The sequence below is a fragment of the Strigops habroptila genome, chromosome 1, assembly GCF_004027225.2.
Source record: "Strigops habroptila isolate Jane chromosome 1, bStrHab1.2.pri, whole genome shotgun sequence".
Classification (NCBI taxonomy): Eukaryota; Metazoa; Chordata; class Aves; order Psittaciformes; family Psittacidae; genus Strigops; species Strigops habroptila.
The window spans coordinates 14,178,960-14,197,876 of record NC_044277.2 but is presented as its reverse complement, the minus strand read 5'-3'; the positions used below and the strand labels follow the sequence as shown (position 1 = coordinate 14,197,876).

Here is an 18,917-nt window from a genome sequence, read left to right as displayed (position 1 = left end):
CATGACACAGAATCTACTGGAGACCTTCTGGAGAAGCAACAGAGAGCCAGAAGTGTACCACTGGGCTTCTAAAATAACATTACACACCTACACTCAGGTACCTGAATCCTGGTCTGCACTGCGGTAAACAATACTCTTTAGTAGTAGCTGGAACATTTTGTGGGTGATGAAGAAAAGTGATGGGATGCTATTCAGTAACAGCTTCACTGCCAATGTTGGGACACTTCCCAAATGGTAAAAGGACACCCACAGGCAGGACTCTGTAAGGTGTCCTCTTCTGCCATCTCACTGACACCAAGAACCCACTCGGCCTTCCCTTCCCACCACTCCAGTCCCCATGGAAATCCATATGTCAGCCCTAGAGGGGAGCTGCAGCATCTCCCAAGATGCTCTGTGTGGCTGACTGAAGACCCAGGACCCCAGGGCTGAGCTGATGCTTGCCAATAAGAAAGGGTCAGGCCGGCTGCAGCTGGAGTAGGTCAGTGCCAGGCTCCATCACTGTGTTGTCGCAGTGATGCAGGAGTCCCTTTGCATTGCCCTCTGCTGCTGGCCAACAGCAAAACGGGGAGACCATTAACCAAAATGGTTTTAAAAGGTGAAGGGGATTCAAGTGCTGTCCCAAGACACACTGTGAGCTCCCTGAGACCAGCCTATATCCACCTTCATGTGAAGCTTCCATCTGGGGCTTTACAACTTCCAGGACACCTTCTGCATGTTCAGCAAGCACCATCTCAAGACAGGCAATGCATAAGCAGGTCTGTCTGGGCTAAATGAAAACAAAACCCTACTTTTACTGCCCCAGGGTTTGTAGAGGCCAGTGTCTCCCATGGGAAGTCTCACAGCTTGATAAAATACTGCTCTAAACCGGTCCAACCTCTCAGCCTCACCACATCCAGGGAAACCCTTTTCCTGGAGGTAACGCAATTCAACCTTCAGATGAGCTCAGTGCTCGGCCTCTCCTGGGAAGAAGCTGCCAATTGCTCCAGAAGTATGACTAGAGGCTTTTGCAAAGTGGATTACTGTCCACTAGGGAAATGAAACACACTTCCCTGCTCCCCACCTCCTTGCTATTGCACGCTGAATTGCAGCCAGCGTAGCCAATGCTTTAAACTGCAGCTCTTACCTGCAAGGCTTCCAGAAACCTGAAAGAGCCAAGCCTGCGGCCACGGGGAACCAGACAGAAAGTGGCATTGTGCAGCATTTCACGGTAATCATACCTAAAAAAAACAGGGGAGAAAAGAGAAAATTCAATTAGCATGAGTCCTGGAGTAACTGGGCATGAAAATGCAAACAGCTGTTGAGACCCATCTGGATAACATCATCTCCAACCAAGACCGCTCACCACCAGGTTAACTCCCTCCATGCACGTGTGCATCAGCCACCTTCCTGACTCCTTTATTGTCCACCCTCAGGAGCAACTGAGGGTGGACAATATGATGAAACTGGGGATGAAGGAAATCCTTTTGCCATTGCAATAATCAGCCATCTCTATATAAAGAGGTATGCATGAGCTCTAACAACAAACTTTATCATATGAAATATGTTGATACCCAAAAGCACTGTTGTGGCACTTCTGTGACACTGATTTCTACTCAGATTGAGTCAAGGCCATGCACAACTGTGTTCATTTCTGCACAAGAGGTTTGTACAAAGCAAAAGAATATTTAAACTATGCCAAAGAAATCTTCCCTTATCAAACAGACACTCAAAAAGGGACAGGAGGTTACAATGACTCACTTGGTGGTTATTGTCAAGCGTGGCGAGAGGGATAAACTGCCCAATTTTGGCAATTAACCACATAGCTGCAATGGCCCCTGCTCCTCCGAGTTAAAACTCGAGTGCTTATAGACACTCCTGAGTTTTTTTCCAATTCCATCAATCACTTCGAAACCATTCACCAAAACCACACATCAAATCCTAACACTTTCCAGCCTGTTATTAGCTAATTGTACCCATGGAGCTGTGAATGGCACCAGCCTCGTCTGACACAAAAGGATCCGGATTAAACACCCTCCTTTCTCCAGAGTGTCCTGGACTCTGCAGGCAGATGTTCTTCTAACAGCAAATTGTGGCACTGAAATTTCTAACACTAATAATCTAATTTAACTGTAGCCTGCAGGCAGAGCAATGTTTATTGTATGTGTGTATATATGTATGTATATACATATGTATATGATTATATTTTATATACAACAAAGCCCGGATCTACGTTCCTATTCTCACACAGGCCAGACAGATGGGAGTAAGCCAATTTTCAATTATAAGCTCCGGTCTTTAGGAAAAGACATCTTGCAAAGGCCCATTTGCTTAAACAAGCGTGTGTAGCTAATTTGCACAAGAAAAGGTCACTGTGAATGGATTAAGATTATCTCCACCGAGAGTAAAATAAAAACCCTCGTTGCATTAATTAAAACTACAAAACAGACTTCAAAGGGCTTTTTGGTGTTTTTTACACCGTATTTCAACTTTGGTTAAAATACATATAGACATATTTCATCTGAGTGGCAGCAATTTCTTTTTCTCTGTGTGGGATATTGATTGGCAGCCGTGTCCCAGCTCCCCAGCCAGCAGTGACACAGCTCACAGGGGAAAATACTAGGATATTGGAATACCAAGAAAATAAAGGAAGTTGCCATTTTTAAGCGTTCCTTTTTTACACACTGAGAGGTCGGAGGCTCATCCCTTTCACTGTATATTGTATGACAGAAGATGTTAATATATACCAAAAATAGAATACCCTGTAGGGCTAGAGTATGCCAGGCAGAAGTCCCCCATCATTAAGTAGCTATAAATGTAAGTTCCTGTTAGTACCCTGGAATGCAACAATATCCATAAAACATCAATGGCAGAACCAGAACACAAAGAAAAGCAGAGGACAAGGCCAGTGGAAGCAAGTCCTCCATATGCCAGTGACACCTTACATTGGACACCTTTACTTTCCTATCTAATTTATTGATATTAGGATAGATTTACAAAGGGGGGAAAAAAAAAAGGAGAAAAGGATTTTGTTGACCATTTCCCACCTGGAAATCAGTGCGCGTCTTGCTCCTGTTTGTGCATTTTAAAGCCTAATGTGTGATTTATTGCTGAGCTCTGGAATAGCATGGTTCATGGTCATCAAGCAATTTATCTGCATCATACCTACACTGAAAGCCTTGCCCTAACCTTGATGTATGGGCACAAAATTCCCACTCACTTTAGGAAGAGCCCACAAATACAGGAGGAGCAAATCCAGAGTAAAGCGATATCCGTCAAGAGCTGCTGCAGCACATGAATTGCACCAGAGATTCTTCTCATGAACAAATTTCTCTGCAATCTCAACCCAAATGTCTTCAGGTGACCCCACACGACCTCTGACTTCCAGTTTAATCCCCCAGCGACCACTCCAGGATCACGCATCTATGTGTAATCCTTAAACACAAGGTGCTAACTTTACTCCTGTTAGTTCATGGGTAGCACACAAAGCAATGGGGGCACCCCGCCTTAGCTGAAAGACAGAAGATAGCCCAGTATATTTAAACATGAATTCAGAAACACCTTTCACACAACATGTGTAGCCAGCCACAAACACACAAACATCCCTGGAAAGCTGCAAGCATGGCTTTGTAATTTGAAGCATCACTTGTGGAGGAAATCGTTTACGTGTACCAAATAGCACTTCAGAGTCGAGTTCGCAGCAGAGACCATTCAATGTTTTTCTCAACTGTCAGGTAGCATTTGGAGGAGTCATTGGCCACAAAAACATCATCTAGGGAATGAAGCTCCAGCCCACAGGCCATGGGGAAGACAGAAAGCGCCAGGGCAACCCTCAGTTTCAGACTCCTTCCCATTCGGCCCTATAGGAACCATGGGCAACCCTCAGTTTCAGAGTCCTTCCCATTCAGCCCTGTAGGAACCTCACACGCAGCAGGAGGTTTGAGCTCTGCCAGTGTTTTGTTGAGGACGGAAAACTGCTTATTTACAATTGGCACTTTTTCCCATTTAGGAAGCCTACACGTCTCACCTGAAAGCATCTCTGCACTTCCCTTAACTGACCTGAAATGCTTTCAGTGAAGTCAGTGAGATAATCTCTATGACTAAAGATAGGTATTTGAGCTAAATCTTTGCTGGACTTGAAATTCCTTCTTTGCTTGTCCAGGAGAGAAATCAGAGCTGGCCCAGACACCCAGGAACACTCTCTCAGCTGGAGCTGGACACTTGTACATCGAGTATCGATCTGGCATCTACTGCAAATACCAGTATCACATCAATGACAGGCTTGATTTCCTCACCATCTTCACTGACTAATCTCAACAGGACCTCAGGGAGGCAATGAAGTAGTATAACCCTGCTGGAAAATGACGGAGGCCTTAACTTAGAGAGAAAATAGCCAAGTGTTTAGAAGAGGTTCTTCCAGAAACTCCTCTTCTTCTTCTCCCCTGGCAATAGGGGTTAGATCTGTTTTCAGAACTACTTATTTCCATTAGCCGGTAACATCTGAAGATGGCAGGGAGATTTGTTACGGTCTTCCAGCTTGCATAGCTCTGGCTTCTGCAAAGCTGGAGCTGCCAGCTTGTGGGGACAGCTCTGCATTACCCACCTATCCAGAGGCTCTGGTTTTACCCAGCCACAGAGGTTTTTCAGGCTTCACTTGCAGCTGAGGAATCGGAGTGAAGAGCAGCACCGCGGGGCATCACGCAGGCAATTCTTCCTTGCTTGTGCTGCCTCGGTGTCGCACTCCTTCTGGCACTTTCCTCTGCTGCTGACAGTTAATCTTCCTGAGCATTTACTGTAGGAAAGCTTTGAGAAGAGTCCCCTGGTCTGCTCAGAGGGTATTTATTTCCAGAAGCTCCTGGCTTCCATGTTACAAGACTGCCTGGGAGAGGGGGCACATGCTTGCTGCTCATCTTCCTGTGTTCCTCCACTCTGCACGCTTGCACGGAGGTAACGTTTTACTGCCAATTTTAGGGTCGGCTTGGCCTGGGCCTCAGCTGCGTCATTCAACCATGTTAACATCCAAAATGCATATGCCTTTAAAATGACAGTTGGGGCTTTAGAACTAAAATAGATACAGATTTAACCCAAAGCTGGCATCCCTCTGTAAGAATCAGCAATGTCTTTTATTAACTTTCAGGCTTCCTTCCATTATGATTAAATACACCTTGTTCGCAGCTAATACCCTTTTAGGCAGCATAAACAAATAGCTCTATTTGTAATCAATTCTAATTTATTCACACTTTAATTGAAATATCCCCTCCCTGCTACCACCCATAGCTGAGAAAACATGTTCAGCCCCATCTATCATGCAGGTATAAACACTGAAATGCTGTGTAGGCAATCATCTGATGGAGAAATGCTGCTCAGCCATTTCTGGCTTCTAACCCTTCTAACACCTAGATCCCACCCCCCCCTTCTTCTTTTCCCTCTGATGTGCCGACCTCGTCTATCAGCATGTGGATTACAGGGCTGCTTGGGATTCCTGGTTCACCATTATCCCAAGGAGCCCAGGCAGGCTGCAGAGGCTCTGCAGCGGCTAATCAGCCATGCCATACATTCCTTTGTACAGCTTAAGCATTTCCCCATGTCACTACACTTAAGAGATTATAAACTTGCCTGGGAAACATTTTCACTATCAATTTCAATATAAACTATTTTCATTTCTAAAGCCATATGACCATTGACTGAAGAGAGGTCTAAAAAGACATTGGCTATTTAGACCAGCAGATAGGTCCAGCTACCCAGATGTAATGATTATCATACTATATCCATCTGTATGTCACCTGTCACGCAGGAATCACAAAGCAATGTACACATTTTTTTATCTAATCCTCTGAACACTGCTGCAGGATACCATCACCATTCCCAAACCTGAGATACAGATGATTGGTGGCTTCTCCAGCAGCTAGACAGACCTTGGGAATGCTAAGGATGCCTCAGAGTCCTCACCTGCCTCCCTCCTCTTGTGATACAGCACTCACCAAAAACCAGCCGCATGTTATGGCTACCAAAATTCAGATGGAAATACAGGAGCAGAACCCAAACCAAATACAATGGGTTCAACCCAGCAGTACATATTTTAACAGTGCCACATATAATCCATCTTTTGGAAGATGCTGGAGCTCATCTTTGGCAGGGAGTATCAGCACACACTGCTGTAGATGTCAGATGGGACTAGAGCTCTTTTTTTCTTTCCTGAGCCAAAAATTGTGATGGCACTTAACCAACTATGTCCAGGGCTCCCTCCTTGAATCTGCAAGCCCATGAACACATGCTGCATATTCCAGAAGTCTCTGCACCAGTTCAAGTTCTACAACAAAGAGAGATATTAAACACCTACAACGCAAGGCTAAATGGCAGAGTGTTTCCCAGTTTTCCAGGATATTGTTTCAGCTATTAAGCCATCGGCCAGTTTTCCATGTGTGAATGCTTAATGCAGATGGCTCTGAACTACTGGCTGGAGAACCTGAAAAGAAACCCACCCTGTCGCAATGAGTGTCTCATTGCTTGGTTTCCATTAAGGTATGTTGGCTTTTAAATAAACTGTCAAGTAAAACTTGGCATCGAGAGCACCAAAGTGAGTACGTGTCTTTGTAGAAAAGCTGACAGCTCAGCTGTGTGTCGGATAGAGAGCTGCCCAGGACTGAGCTCGAAAGGATAACACATCCTACTTGGAAGGGTGCCGTCGCCATGAACTGCTTGGCTTTTGGATTTACGGCTGTGCAATGCTTTGGGGTGATCTTAATGCCAGTTAACAGGCTACTGGCTGGCAGCTCAACCCCCTCTCCCTGAGCACCGGTTCTGGAATTAGAAAGTTTGGAGGTGCAAAAACATAATTGGAAAACTTTTTTTTTTTTCTCTTTTCCCCCTGCTTAAAGGGCTAATTGATTTCACAGGTGTTTAATTATCATTTGCTGTGAGATAATACCTTGTAGTGCCATAAAAAATGGATTTAATTTTCGAGTGCTTGCAAAACCATTGCCAAAGCCAAGTTAGAGCGAAAGCTAGATAATTATTCTATAAATCAAACACACTGCCTCCTTTCTTTGAAATTTTTAATACTTGGCTATAATGATATCTGACGACCTTGAAACTCACATAAAAAGGATTTTCTTGCCAAGTGCTGAAAGGCAGCCATTGCAGTATTTCTTTCAGCCTGCTTCATTACTGCAGCCGCCACAGCCATGCTGCCCTAACTGCAGGACTCCAAGGGATGCTACGTGTAAGTACAGCAGCAGCGTGCATGAACAGTGATGGGGGCACACAGGGAACAGCGAGTATGGGTGTGAGCAGGAGCCCAACCTGAAAACGCTGCTAAATTAATGAGAATCCTGCATGATTCTTCTAGGCCTGACAATGGACATGAAACTCTGCAGTCACTCAGCAACAAATGTCAAGGTGCAACTGTTTCCTCCTTTCTATGGCAGCACAGTCTTTTAGCTCAGAAGTCTGGATTAACAAAGAAAAACAGGGAAGTAGAGCTTTCACTTCAACGTGCTGCTAAAAGAACTTTGTTGTGGTTAAGATGGACAGTAATCACTGAAATTTAAACCAACTTTAAATCTTCAATGACATCATGGGTGGATTCAGTGCACTTTGATATTATGCACAGAAACACCTGGATAGACAAAGCCATTGAAGTCAATGTGCATTCTGACAAATAAAAATGCTCTAGCAGTTTTTGTCTAGAAGTTTACACAGAACACCCTGTAAATCTAGATGGTGCAGGCAAAACACGCACAACATTTGGACTGCCAAATATTATCCAACTGGCTCCCAGCGTGGTGGTTACACCAGTAGCAAATGTGGTCTTACCAAAATCATCTGGTGTTTGAAGATAACTGCTCATTTAACAAGTGTGCCAAAGAAGGTTTGCATGTAGCGTGTCAAGAGGCAAACCCTGCCGAGGTGCCTCTCTAGGCAGCGTTCTGCCCCAATTACCAGCAATGTGCTAACAGCATCATGCAGCGCTGCTTCCAAAACCAAACGCTGGCTCCTAGGCTTTGAAGTCCTGTAAAAGCACCTGTTTCACAGCAGCACCTCGCTGTGCTGGCAGCAAGAGAACTCACAACACACCTCAATAAGAAAAGTCCATGAGGAAGCAAAAGCACCACTCGCTTGTATCTTCTGAGAAGGTAAATGCAGCACCACACATTGTGAATTCAGTAGGCAGGTGGGAAAGCACTGAGGATGCTGATGCTCATAGGTGTGGATGCACGCACAGAACACACATGCACACAGCCAAAGGGTCAGAATCACCTTTCCTGCCACCCCCTCTGAAAGGACATAAACGTATATGAATCTTCTTTGCCTGAAATGTGCCTGTCTGGCACTTACTGCCCATCAAGCTGCGGAACCCTTACGACCAACCTGTTAAGATCATCACTGGTTCAGGCAGGCTCTTTCTAAAAAGATTCTTCTAAAAATAAACTACATCAACACTTTGCATCATTATGGTACCTCTGCCTTGCCATTTTCTGGAGATCACAAACTCCCTTTTGAATATTTTAATGTAAAGAACCTTGGCCTGCTGGCAGGAGAACAAAGCAGCATCTCCATTTCACTGATGAGGAAACCACCACGCAGCCTGAACTCAGGATTCATCTACTCAGCTTGTTCCCCAGTACTATGCATAGAAAAATGCAGGAGTAAGTTGAAAGAACGAACTCCTGACAGTGTGCTTTGGCATTTCAACAGAGAACTAATATCCTGGGCTGCATCAAAAGGAGAGTGGCCAGAAGGTTGAGAGAGGTGATTGCTTCTGCCCTTCTACTCCACTCTGGTGAGGCCCGCCCTTGCAGTACTGCGTTCAGCTCTGGGGCAGCAAACATAAGAAGGACGTGGACCTGTTGGAGAGAATCCAGAGGAAGCCACAAACATGATCAGAGACTGGAGCACCTCTGCTGTGAAGACAGGCTGAGAGAGATGGGGTTGTTCAGCCTGGAGTAGGGAGGGCTTCAGGGAGACGTCAGAGCAGCCTCCAGTGCCTGAAGGGGGACGACAAGGAAGCTGGAGAGGGGCTTTTTACAAGGGCAAGTAGAGATAGACAAGAAGTAATGGCTTTAAATTGACAGAGAGGAGATTTGAATTAGACATTAGGAAGAAATTCTTCCCTGTGAGGGTGCTGAGGCGCTGGCACAGGGTGCCCAGAGAAGCTGTGGCTGCCCCATCCCTGGCAGTGTTCAAGGCCAGGTTGGACACAGGGGCTTGGAGCAACCTGCTCTAGTGGAAGGTGTCCCTGCCCGTGGCAGAGGGGTTGGAACTGAATGATCTTGAAGGTCCCTCCCAACACAAACCAATCTGCCATTCTATGGTTCTAATTCTTAAACTTGAGGGTATTATATTCTGTCCTTCACAGAGTGACTTTGTTCAGATTTTAGCTGCCTTCTAGCAGTGAAGCAGTGTCAAACACTTGTCCTAAATAACCTCATCTGGTCCCATTATCCGACCTCACATGCTGTGACAGTCGACCTGCGAACATCTTTGGGGTAATTTCCCACTGCAAAGTTGGTTTTCTTAGTGATTTATTTTCTAACTTAAAAAATATAAATAAAATAATAGCAAGGCCAGTACTGGAACTTCAGTTATTAAAGCGTCAGTTCAGATTAAAGATCCCAACAAAGGAAAATCCATACTGCATTTTCTGAACAAAGAAACAAATTTTAGCTCATCTGCCATGCACTCTAATTTTGAGATTACAGGACATACCTGAAAGCCTCAGAGTGCAGAGAAATAAAAGACTTATTGTGAGATCTGTCCCCTGTCAGCACCTGCCAGCTCTGACGCCAGTGATTCGCTCTTGCCTGTCAAAAAAACAGAGAATCCTCCAAATCTTTCTTTATTATTTTTAAATAGCTCTTTATTGAAAACTTGAGGTTAAAACATGCTGAAGAGGATCAGTTTGCTAGAGTCTCATGCTTCAGTATGTGGGGCTACTGAATGTTTTAACTAACCTAGAAAGAGAAATGGTTGATTACAAGCCATTAATGGTAAAATATGAGTAAAACCAGTGCTCTGCACCTGTTTATGCCACAGTTCAATAACTGGACCCAGCAAAGTCCAGAGTCCAAAGAACACTGTCCTCTCCATTAAGCTGCCTGTAGGACCAGGACTTCAGCAGGATAGTAGAGACAGTACAACCCCCTGAAGATGGAATTAGAAGGGGTTATCATTGCTGTTCTTGTTTTGGATGTCTGGCTCGGCTCTTTACTGAACGATTTAGAATAGTCCTTATGAAGCTTATCATTTTCTATTCAGCTCCACAGATTTTCCCATTACGGCTATCGAGTTCCTAAGTGGCTTGTTGGCATCTTTAAAAGTTATAGTCCTCCAGACGCAACATCTAAAAATGGAAAGCCAAGATGATGTGCAATACTGGCTCTAATTATGCAGGAGTTCATTTCTATGAATGACTGGATTTGTTTCCAAAAACACACAACAGAGGGACTTCACAGAGGAAGTGCTGGCAGAGCCCTATGTTGTCTAGGCATGCTGACCCAAAATGTGACCATGCTTGGAGGAAAAATTAAGTTCAGCAAATCCATGGCACAACTTTGAATGAAATAGAGAAGTGACTTATTTTTACTCAGAAGAAGCCAGCTGCTGCTTACTCCCAAGGAGTGGTAACACCACGACGTATCTAGATACTTCAATATTTTGGCTGTTCATTAGTTCTCATATTTGCCCTCATCTCAGGGTCTCAAAATATTTTATTTCTCCTTTCTATGAGACAAAGCTACCCCCAAAACAGGAGTAGGACACAAAGTAGGGGGAGAACCCTAATTCTGTATAGTGTGCTTTTGCAGACTGAACTTTCGGGTGACATTCCAGCACTGTTACAGCCCAGGGTGGGTTTCCACTGACTGACAGCGGGTGCTGATCTTCAGGACTCAATGAGGAGTAACTGCTGCAAAGAAGCCGTGCAGGAGTGGGAGCTGTGGAAGGGCAGGAAACTGCAAATGTTTCACCTATACAGTAATCCCTAAGTATTAACATAATTTTCATTTTCTAAGAAAGGAAAAGGAGGAGATGGCAGGAAGAAACAGAAAAATGCACTGATAATTTTGTTTCAGTTTTGTTAACTCAAAGCTAAACCAGGCCACCCCATGTGCACTTTGAGAACTAGGACTGTGTTTCAGAGCGCCCAGGTAAAACAGGATGTGTCACTCTGCAGATCTGCTCCTTCGCTGTGCTCGCTACTTGTGCTGACTACAGAAAAATCAAACTTCTCAATTATTTGCTCTTCTCAGCAAAAAGGGGAGCTAGAACAAGAGCACAGCTCCTCTGCATCTCTGCATCACCAAGCCCCTTTGGAGCAGGACTCCCCTCCTGAGCCAGAGAAAAATACGAGCAGCATGCCATTAAGTTTGAGTTTAGAATTGCAGCTGGCTTTTTTTTTTTTTAGGTGTTTTTTACCTTTTATACAGCTATTTAGGCAACTCTATTGGTCTTCAGTTGACGTTACACCAGATCAGGGTGACTACATTCCATTCAGTAGGACTGGAGAGAGTCTCACCCACTTTCAGCAGGACAAGGGGTAATGGTTTCAAACTAAAAAAGGGTCACTATAGACTGGATATAACAAAGAAATTATTTACTGTGAGGGTGCTGAGGCGCTGGCACAGGGTGCCCAGAGCAGCTGTGGTTGCCCCATCCCTGGCAGTGTTCAAGGCCAGGTTGGACACAGGGGCTTGGAGCAACCTGCTCTAGTGGAAGGTGTCCCTGCCAATGGCAGGGGTTGAAACTGGATGATCTTGAAGGTCCCTTCCAACCCAAACCTTTCTACGGTTCTATGATTGCTCATGGTGGCACATGGGACTCAGGCCCCAGCCTGATCATGCCAAATTGCTGTACAAAAAACCCCACAAGCACATTTGCACCCATGCATACTTACATCTACACCCACTTCTGCACTATTTACAAAGGACTTTCATTTGGAAACCACTGATGCATGTGATATCCTTCCTGTCCTGCCTGACCCTGCTCTGACACACAAAGAACCTCACATATGATTTCTGCAAAACTACTTTTTCAAAAATCAAGGCCCATTTTGAGAACAAAGTTAGAGGCATAACCAAGCAAAGCAAATTGAAAACCTCGTTTTGAAGGAGAGCTCTCCTCAAGCACGCAAAGCGAGCATTTTGAAAACCAGTTTGCAAATGTAAGTGCCAAACACTATCTAAAGCAGCCCATAGTTCAATTCCGTGCGCCACTTTTCATCTTGCTCCTGAGAGTCTCAGGGAAACCACATACCTGCTGATGGTGAATGCCTGACTGCTTGCATCTGTAGCCCTAATGCATCACTGCAGTGTCAGGCACCGGAGCTATGTCAGGACCAATCCTAACAGATGCAGACGGCGTTTCTCAGCCTATTGATGCCCGTTCCCGGCGCTCAGCACCACACAGAATCATCTATTTCACTTTTGTAGCGTTCTTGCCCCGCTGGGCAGCGTCTGCCTGAACGCGCTACGTCTGTTTGCGAGCTAATACATTATTTACACAAACTATTCAGGCATAGCAGCAAGGATATAAAACATTTATCAACAAAGGGACCAGTTTGTCATTTTAAAATAATTATGTTTCTTTAAAGAAACCAACAAATTCAGTTGTCTCAGAATTATTTTAGGCTGTACAGGCTTGAAAGGACTCTCTCTTCTGGAGGGAGGAGACTCTGCTCCACATAATGCTTTAACCATGAGAAATTTTATACCTCAGCAAGGAAATCTCAAGCTTGCAGGTTTCATAGCCAGAACCCTAATGAGAAGCACAGGTCAGGTCAGATGTACGGTGGCACCTTTTCCTGTGATCTGCCAGACACCGAAACATCTTGAGTGAACTGTGGGGTTACAAGGCAGGGAACTCTCCAGTGCATTTGCATTCTGCTCCACTGTCAGTAGCTGGTGCACGCTTACACTACACTTACATATGGAAGCAGCTCTACCAGCCCCAGCCCTTGGGGGGATACAGCCAGGCACCTCCTCCAGCCCTGCTGGGAAGCCCGGCACAAAAGCCCTTTGCCCTCTACCTCCTCCCTGCCCTGCACTGCCTTTTTATGCCTCCTCCAGCAATTCAGGCATAAGGGCAAATGGAAAGGGAAAGGCATCGGCATGCAAGTGCTCAGATCACGGAGAGACCCGTGGTCTGGTGCTCTGCAGATTGCCAAGGAAAACAGGACTGTCCAGACAAAAGGGTTTACGAAGGGATGCCAGCAGCCATCAGATTAGCCGGAGGAACAACAACTCTTTGGCCAAGTGCTAACAGTCAACAGATGGAGAGGATGTTCACTGAGAGACAGGCCATGCAATGACACAGTGCAGCACGCAACTGGACTGCTTTTCTACACAGGTGTGCTAATTCTGATATTAGTTTTTAAACATTTATTTTGAACCTCCCAGTGATAAGCACAGAGTAAGGTACAAAGACATCCATAAGGAGGCTTCTGTATCAGGGGAACTCCAGCTTCCCACCTCTTCTAAGCCATAGCCGCAGCACCCTGCACTGGCGGCAGAACAGGCTGCACAGCTCCCAGCTGAGCCTGGGCTCTGTGTGCCACATCCCCAAGGGGTATAAATGAGACCATGAGCTCTCGCTGCCAACTTGTGAGCAGCTGCTCTCGCCCAGCTCCCTCTCTCAGTCTCCAGATGGGCTGTGATACAGGCGTTTCCTACAGCAGCGCCTCGAATCACGTGCCAGACGTGTCAGCAATTTCTGCCGACATCGGAGGCTAAAAAGGTGCAGACCTGGAGCAGGCTTTTTGGAGCATCCTCATGCAGTGCAGACATCCTTTACATACTGTTTAAGAGACTATAAAATGCAGTAAACCAAAACCCTCTGTAATGCTTTGGCATCTGAAACAAGACTTTTTACCTTAGAAAGGAGCAATTCTGCAAAGAATTTAGAGGGTCACTGTGGACAAACAGCTCAAGGCTCTTAGAAAAGACCAAATGAATGCTGAGACACATCAAGCATGTTGTACATGCAGAGAAGAAATTGTCCCTGTGTACCTGGAGTCAGTGAGGTAGATCCAGAAAACATGCAGTCCTAGTAATTACCCCCACCCTTTAGAAAGATGTTGAATAACTGACGACAGACAAAAGGGAACAGAAAAGTTATTGAAGGGACTGTAGTAAATACCCTTCCGAGACTTACAGACCTCAGCTTGTTCAGCTTATCAGAGAGAAGAGAAAGAAGCTGCTTGATCACAGCACGTAAGTGGCTCTACAGGGAGGAAAAGAAAAGGAACCGAGAGTTCTTCAACCTGCTGAAAAAGGGCACAACAAGCATCAAGAGGTGGAAGTTAAAAGTAAAACAAACATCAGTAGGAATCTGTACTAACGCCTTGGCACCGAAGGTATTTTAACCACTTACAACCAAACTGCCACGAGAGAAGGTGGCTCCTCCTCCCATATTAGTCGGAAGCAAGTGCTTTGCTGGAGGACAGGCTGTAACTCGTCCTGGTTTACTGGATGCAGCACAGGAGTAAAGCGGGTGACAGAGTGGGCTGCAGTGCGCAGATCAGAGACAGTAATCTCCTGTTCCATCTGGCCTTCCATTTTCTGTAAAAGCTATGAGTATCTGGTGCTTTCTGATCATCCCGAGCACAAAACCTCACCTCCAATATTCCATCATGCAAACTTCATCCAATTAGATTGTACTGAAATGCAGGGTGACACTAAAAGGGACAGTATCTTCTGACAAGCAACCTACAGCACTACTTTGATTGCTTTATTAGAGTGACAATACATTCTGTAAGACTAACCAGTAACAAGCTGTATTCAACAAATAACCTTCAGATCAACATGTTCAACTTATTCAATAAATATTCATCTGATAAACACGACAGTTTTGAAAGTATCTATTGTCATACAGAGATCAGCATTCTATTTCTATAGACCTCAATTGGTTTAATACCTATAAAACTCTTTATAAGACTTTTCCTCAATGATGATCATCCCAATCAAAGTACCAAGTGAAAAGGTTCACTCTTTGATTATCAATTTGGTGAATTTAATAGAAGCATCCATAAATGAGCAGGGTAGAGGAGGAAAAAAAATAAAACCAACCAACAAACCAAGAAATTATTATTCCCAGGCGGAAATTTTAAAAAGATTTTTTTTTTTTTTAATGGATTACTGAAACCCTCCTGACTTTATCTGCAGATACTGGAAACATGAGTGGATAAAACTAGAAGCCTAGGGATTAGCAAAGTCATTACCACAATCGCATTTCCCTCATGCGAAATATTTTGCCCTCTTCTCCCTCCACCTTCTGGAGGTTTATGATCTCTCTCTGGCAATGCAGCCAGTTTTTCCACGAAACGTACCAAGTCCTCTATAATTTAGTTGGGAACGTCGGTGTTTATTATCTTTTGCAGTGAGCAGGCTTGTTTAAAACCGGTTTCTTATCACACATTAATATTCTGGTATGGGAGGGTGGCAGAAATGGAGAAAACATGAGAAATAAATTTGAAGGCAGCTCCTTGCCTGTTTTATCATCCCCCAGGTTTGTCTGCATTCAGAGGGGAGGAAGGTCTGAGCGCTGCAGTCACACCTCACAAATACAGTTTGCTTGGTTAATACCTTGCTCTGCTTCGGGTTTCTCGCTCTGCTGAGTAAATACATCACTGCCAGAACCCGAGCGGGCGAGGCGACGTGAGGTCTGTGCCTTGCCCACACCTTGGCACCTCGAGCTGGCTGTGGTTTCTACAGGTGTCTCCCAGCTCCGCTCAGTTGGCACCGAGAGCAGCCCTGGACCTCTCCTCGCTCGCAGCATCCCTCACCCCCTTCTCCCCTCTCAGACTGACAGGTTCTGCAATGACCTTTTCCATGGAGTTTTGAAGGGTAATGTAATTGCTGCCTCAGCAGATCCCCAAGAAATTCATGAGAGAGCTTTTGGCTCTGGTTTTGTGAGGAATTTGGAAAAAAATTAAGCCTTTAAAGTGACACATGACCTTACTGTCTGTCCCAGCGCTGCCACAAATGTCAGAAGCCTCAGCAAACACTGCTTGAATCAGAGATTTGATAAAAGCCCCATAGAGAAGCTATGGCAGATGATGTTAACCCGTTACTCTGTGGATTTTATAGTAGCCAGTAATTTTTGGGTCTCTCCTCAACCCCCTGAGTCCTGAAAAATGTGCAAATTCATTTTGCCCAAGGACACCAGCACAGTTACTGAATCACTGTGCATTTAGATGAATGCTGCAGGGAAATGTCCATGTACATCCTCTGTGGCTGCTTATATTCATCTCAGTTGCAAACCAGCAGTCTCTTAGCCTCGGGTCTTAATGCACCTACACTCTTACTCATTTGCTGGAACGTAACTAATATGCATGTGCTACGTGTGGAAGGAAGGACAGCTTTGGCTGGACTGGAGGATATGCTGCTCCACAGCATCCCTGGCGCGGAGGTGCAGTGCTGCCTCCCCAGTAATACAAACCAGATTCCACCAGAAGCTGGTACCTGTCTCGTCCAATTTGACTTCCAAGCAGCAGAGAACTCGGTAACCCCTGCTGCACGGGAGAGGAAAGAAGTGCCAAGGTCAGAAGGGAGCAGGCTCAGGAGACAGCCAGATGCTGCGTGGGAAGAGGAGCTCCCTGCCTGCGAAGGGAGAGCTGGGCTCTGGGGTTAACTGGGATTGAAAGGCGAAACACCCGGCAGAGACATCCCTGGGGGCTGGCTGGGACCTGGCAGTGCTGGGTCCCCAGAGGACAGGGCCACAGCCTGCAGGTATGACCCAGCCATGGAGGCTCTTACCCGCACACAGCCGAGCCACGCTGCCCTCCGGGGCCAGCGCAGCTGCTCTCATGAATTAGAGCATGGAGGTCACCACATTGCCAGGATCCTGCATGTCCCAGCCTGCGGCAGCCCCACCAGAAGCTGTGCTCTGTTCCCAAAGGCATGCGGTGGTTGGCAGCAGTCCTGGGCCATGGACATGTGCCCGTGCCAAGGCGGCCCCAAGGGCTGCTGTGGTGCCTTCTGCCTAGGGACACGGGGCAGCACCCTCTAATCTCAGCCTGGGTTTCAGCCTCCAGCTCCGGAGTTGGAAAATCTGGCTGTAGTTTTCACATATCAACAGCAACCAGGCTCTTACTTTGCTCTGTCTGCTGCTTAGAAAAACACACCAAGGTCAAGGCAAGAACAGGATTTGAAGGCTCTTCATAGCAGCATCAGGGTCTTGGTGCCTAACAGAGGTTACACCAGCAGGAAGAATGTTTCTGCCTCTGACGTCTGTATTGTGACCCCGAACAGCCATACGGGCTGAATTCTGTGCTCAGCCCGAGGACTGTTTGTAAAATGATCGGTGACGCACACAAATGGGCTCTTGTTTGTCTTACCCTACACTGCAAATACTGCTTTTAACGATGAGGTTTTTGCCAAACGGTTCTGAACATACCCAAAATGGGTTCCAGGAGATAAAACTGCAAAAGCAAAGTTCACCAGCTGTCTTCCAAGAGGGATCACTGTCTTCCGATTTGGGCTTAGCCTGCAGGACTGTGTTGGCAGAGGTGGAAAATAGATGCAAGTAATGTCACCTGCCCACCTCTGTGGCTCTTAGGATCAGCCAGGATTGCAGGGAGCTGTTGCACTGCTTTTAAGCTGAAAATCCTTCCCCACTCAGCTTCCGGAGCAACTCTACTCCTTGAAATTTGAATTCCCTCAACTTCCAAACCAGACTTAATCAGAGCTTGTTCCTGAAGGGGTTTAAGTTAATAATGAACACGCAAGTGCAGGTTTTGGTAGCAGAATCTCTAATTACTTTTACCCATCGGTAAAAGTAAATTGGTGGTTACTGCACGATTGTACCATGTCCCCAAACCGAGCAAACCTGAATTCATGCCTCCCTGAAAATGAGGTGTAAAAGGCTTGCAAGAGGAAGGTAAGTGAGCTACTCCCCATCCGAGCCCTCTCCTGAGGTCAGGTAGATGATGTTGGCCAGATTCTGCTCTCAGTTACTCTGGTGTGAATCTCAGTGGAGTTGCTCTGGATTTACACCGATGTAGCTGAGAAAAAAACCTGCCCTGTCAGTTTTCCTTCTTCGGTGACCATTCTTCTAAATCTTGGGCTCCATCTTAGATCTGCTTCTTCTTACGAGTTGCCTGACTTCACCGCAATGCCAGCTGGCACCTCGGCTGATACGCCACTGCTGAGGCTCAGAGGATTTCTAGATGGCTTCACGGATACTGTTAGTTGTTAACAAAACCAGCAGCTCAAGAGGCACCTCGCCTCTTGTGAGTGCAGCCATTTGGCTAACAGGTCCAAACGGCTCTGCCCATGCCCCAGAAAGAAATCAGCAGCACCACGGAAATTGGAGTTTAATGTTCTGCATTTAAAGCTGAAGGGTTTTTAATCTCTGGCACCCGTGAAAGGCACACAACTGAGTGATAAAACCCTACAAGAAACACTCATCCCCAAACTATCTGTGTGGCTTTTGCACACATCTGTTTCTCTGCTGTCCTCAAGAGATGTCTAAAATCTAATTAACCAATTAATTTGCAAATATATTCTAATTTATTCAAGGCAGATTTTCTTAGTGTTAAATTATCTGACAGTGAACCATACGCTGTACACAGGAACAGGACTTCATTAAAATACCAAAGGTTACACAAATGGAATAAAAATTATATTTGTACTACAGTCAGCACATACTTATATCCCCTAATGAGAAAATGTGTTTGTATTTCCCTATTTCTAATTTGTTTTTGCATGTTTGGTGTAAACCTGTGGTTAATACGTTTGCAACACCAAACTACTACACCTAGTGTGGAAACATATCAGGAATATCCTGAGAGGTTTGCACGTCCATTTAACTTGCAACAGAATTTAAATACACAGATAATCCACCATCAGCGCTGGTAAAACTCTTCTCTCATCTCAAACGATGCCACAGCTCATTTGTTATTGAGAATTACATCTGTGTGGTATCAGTCACAGCTCCACTCAAAT

General features: G+C 45.5%; 1 protein-coding gene across 1 annotated transcript in view; it reads right to left on the bottom strand.

The window, feature by feature from the left end:
* EXT1 (exostosin glycosyltransferase 1) overlaps positions 1 to 18,917 on the bottom strand; it is a 182,537-nt gene that overhangs the window by 28,100 nt on the left and 135,520 nt on the right. The window contains exon 2 of the mRNA XM_030490419.1: positions 1,124 to 1,217. Coding sequence (XP_030346279.1) covers positions 1,124 to 1,217 — 94 coding nt within the window. The remainder of the gene's footprint in view (positions 1 to 1,123; positions 1,218 to 18,917) is intronic.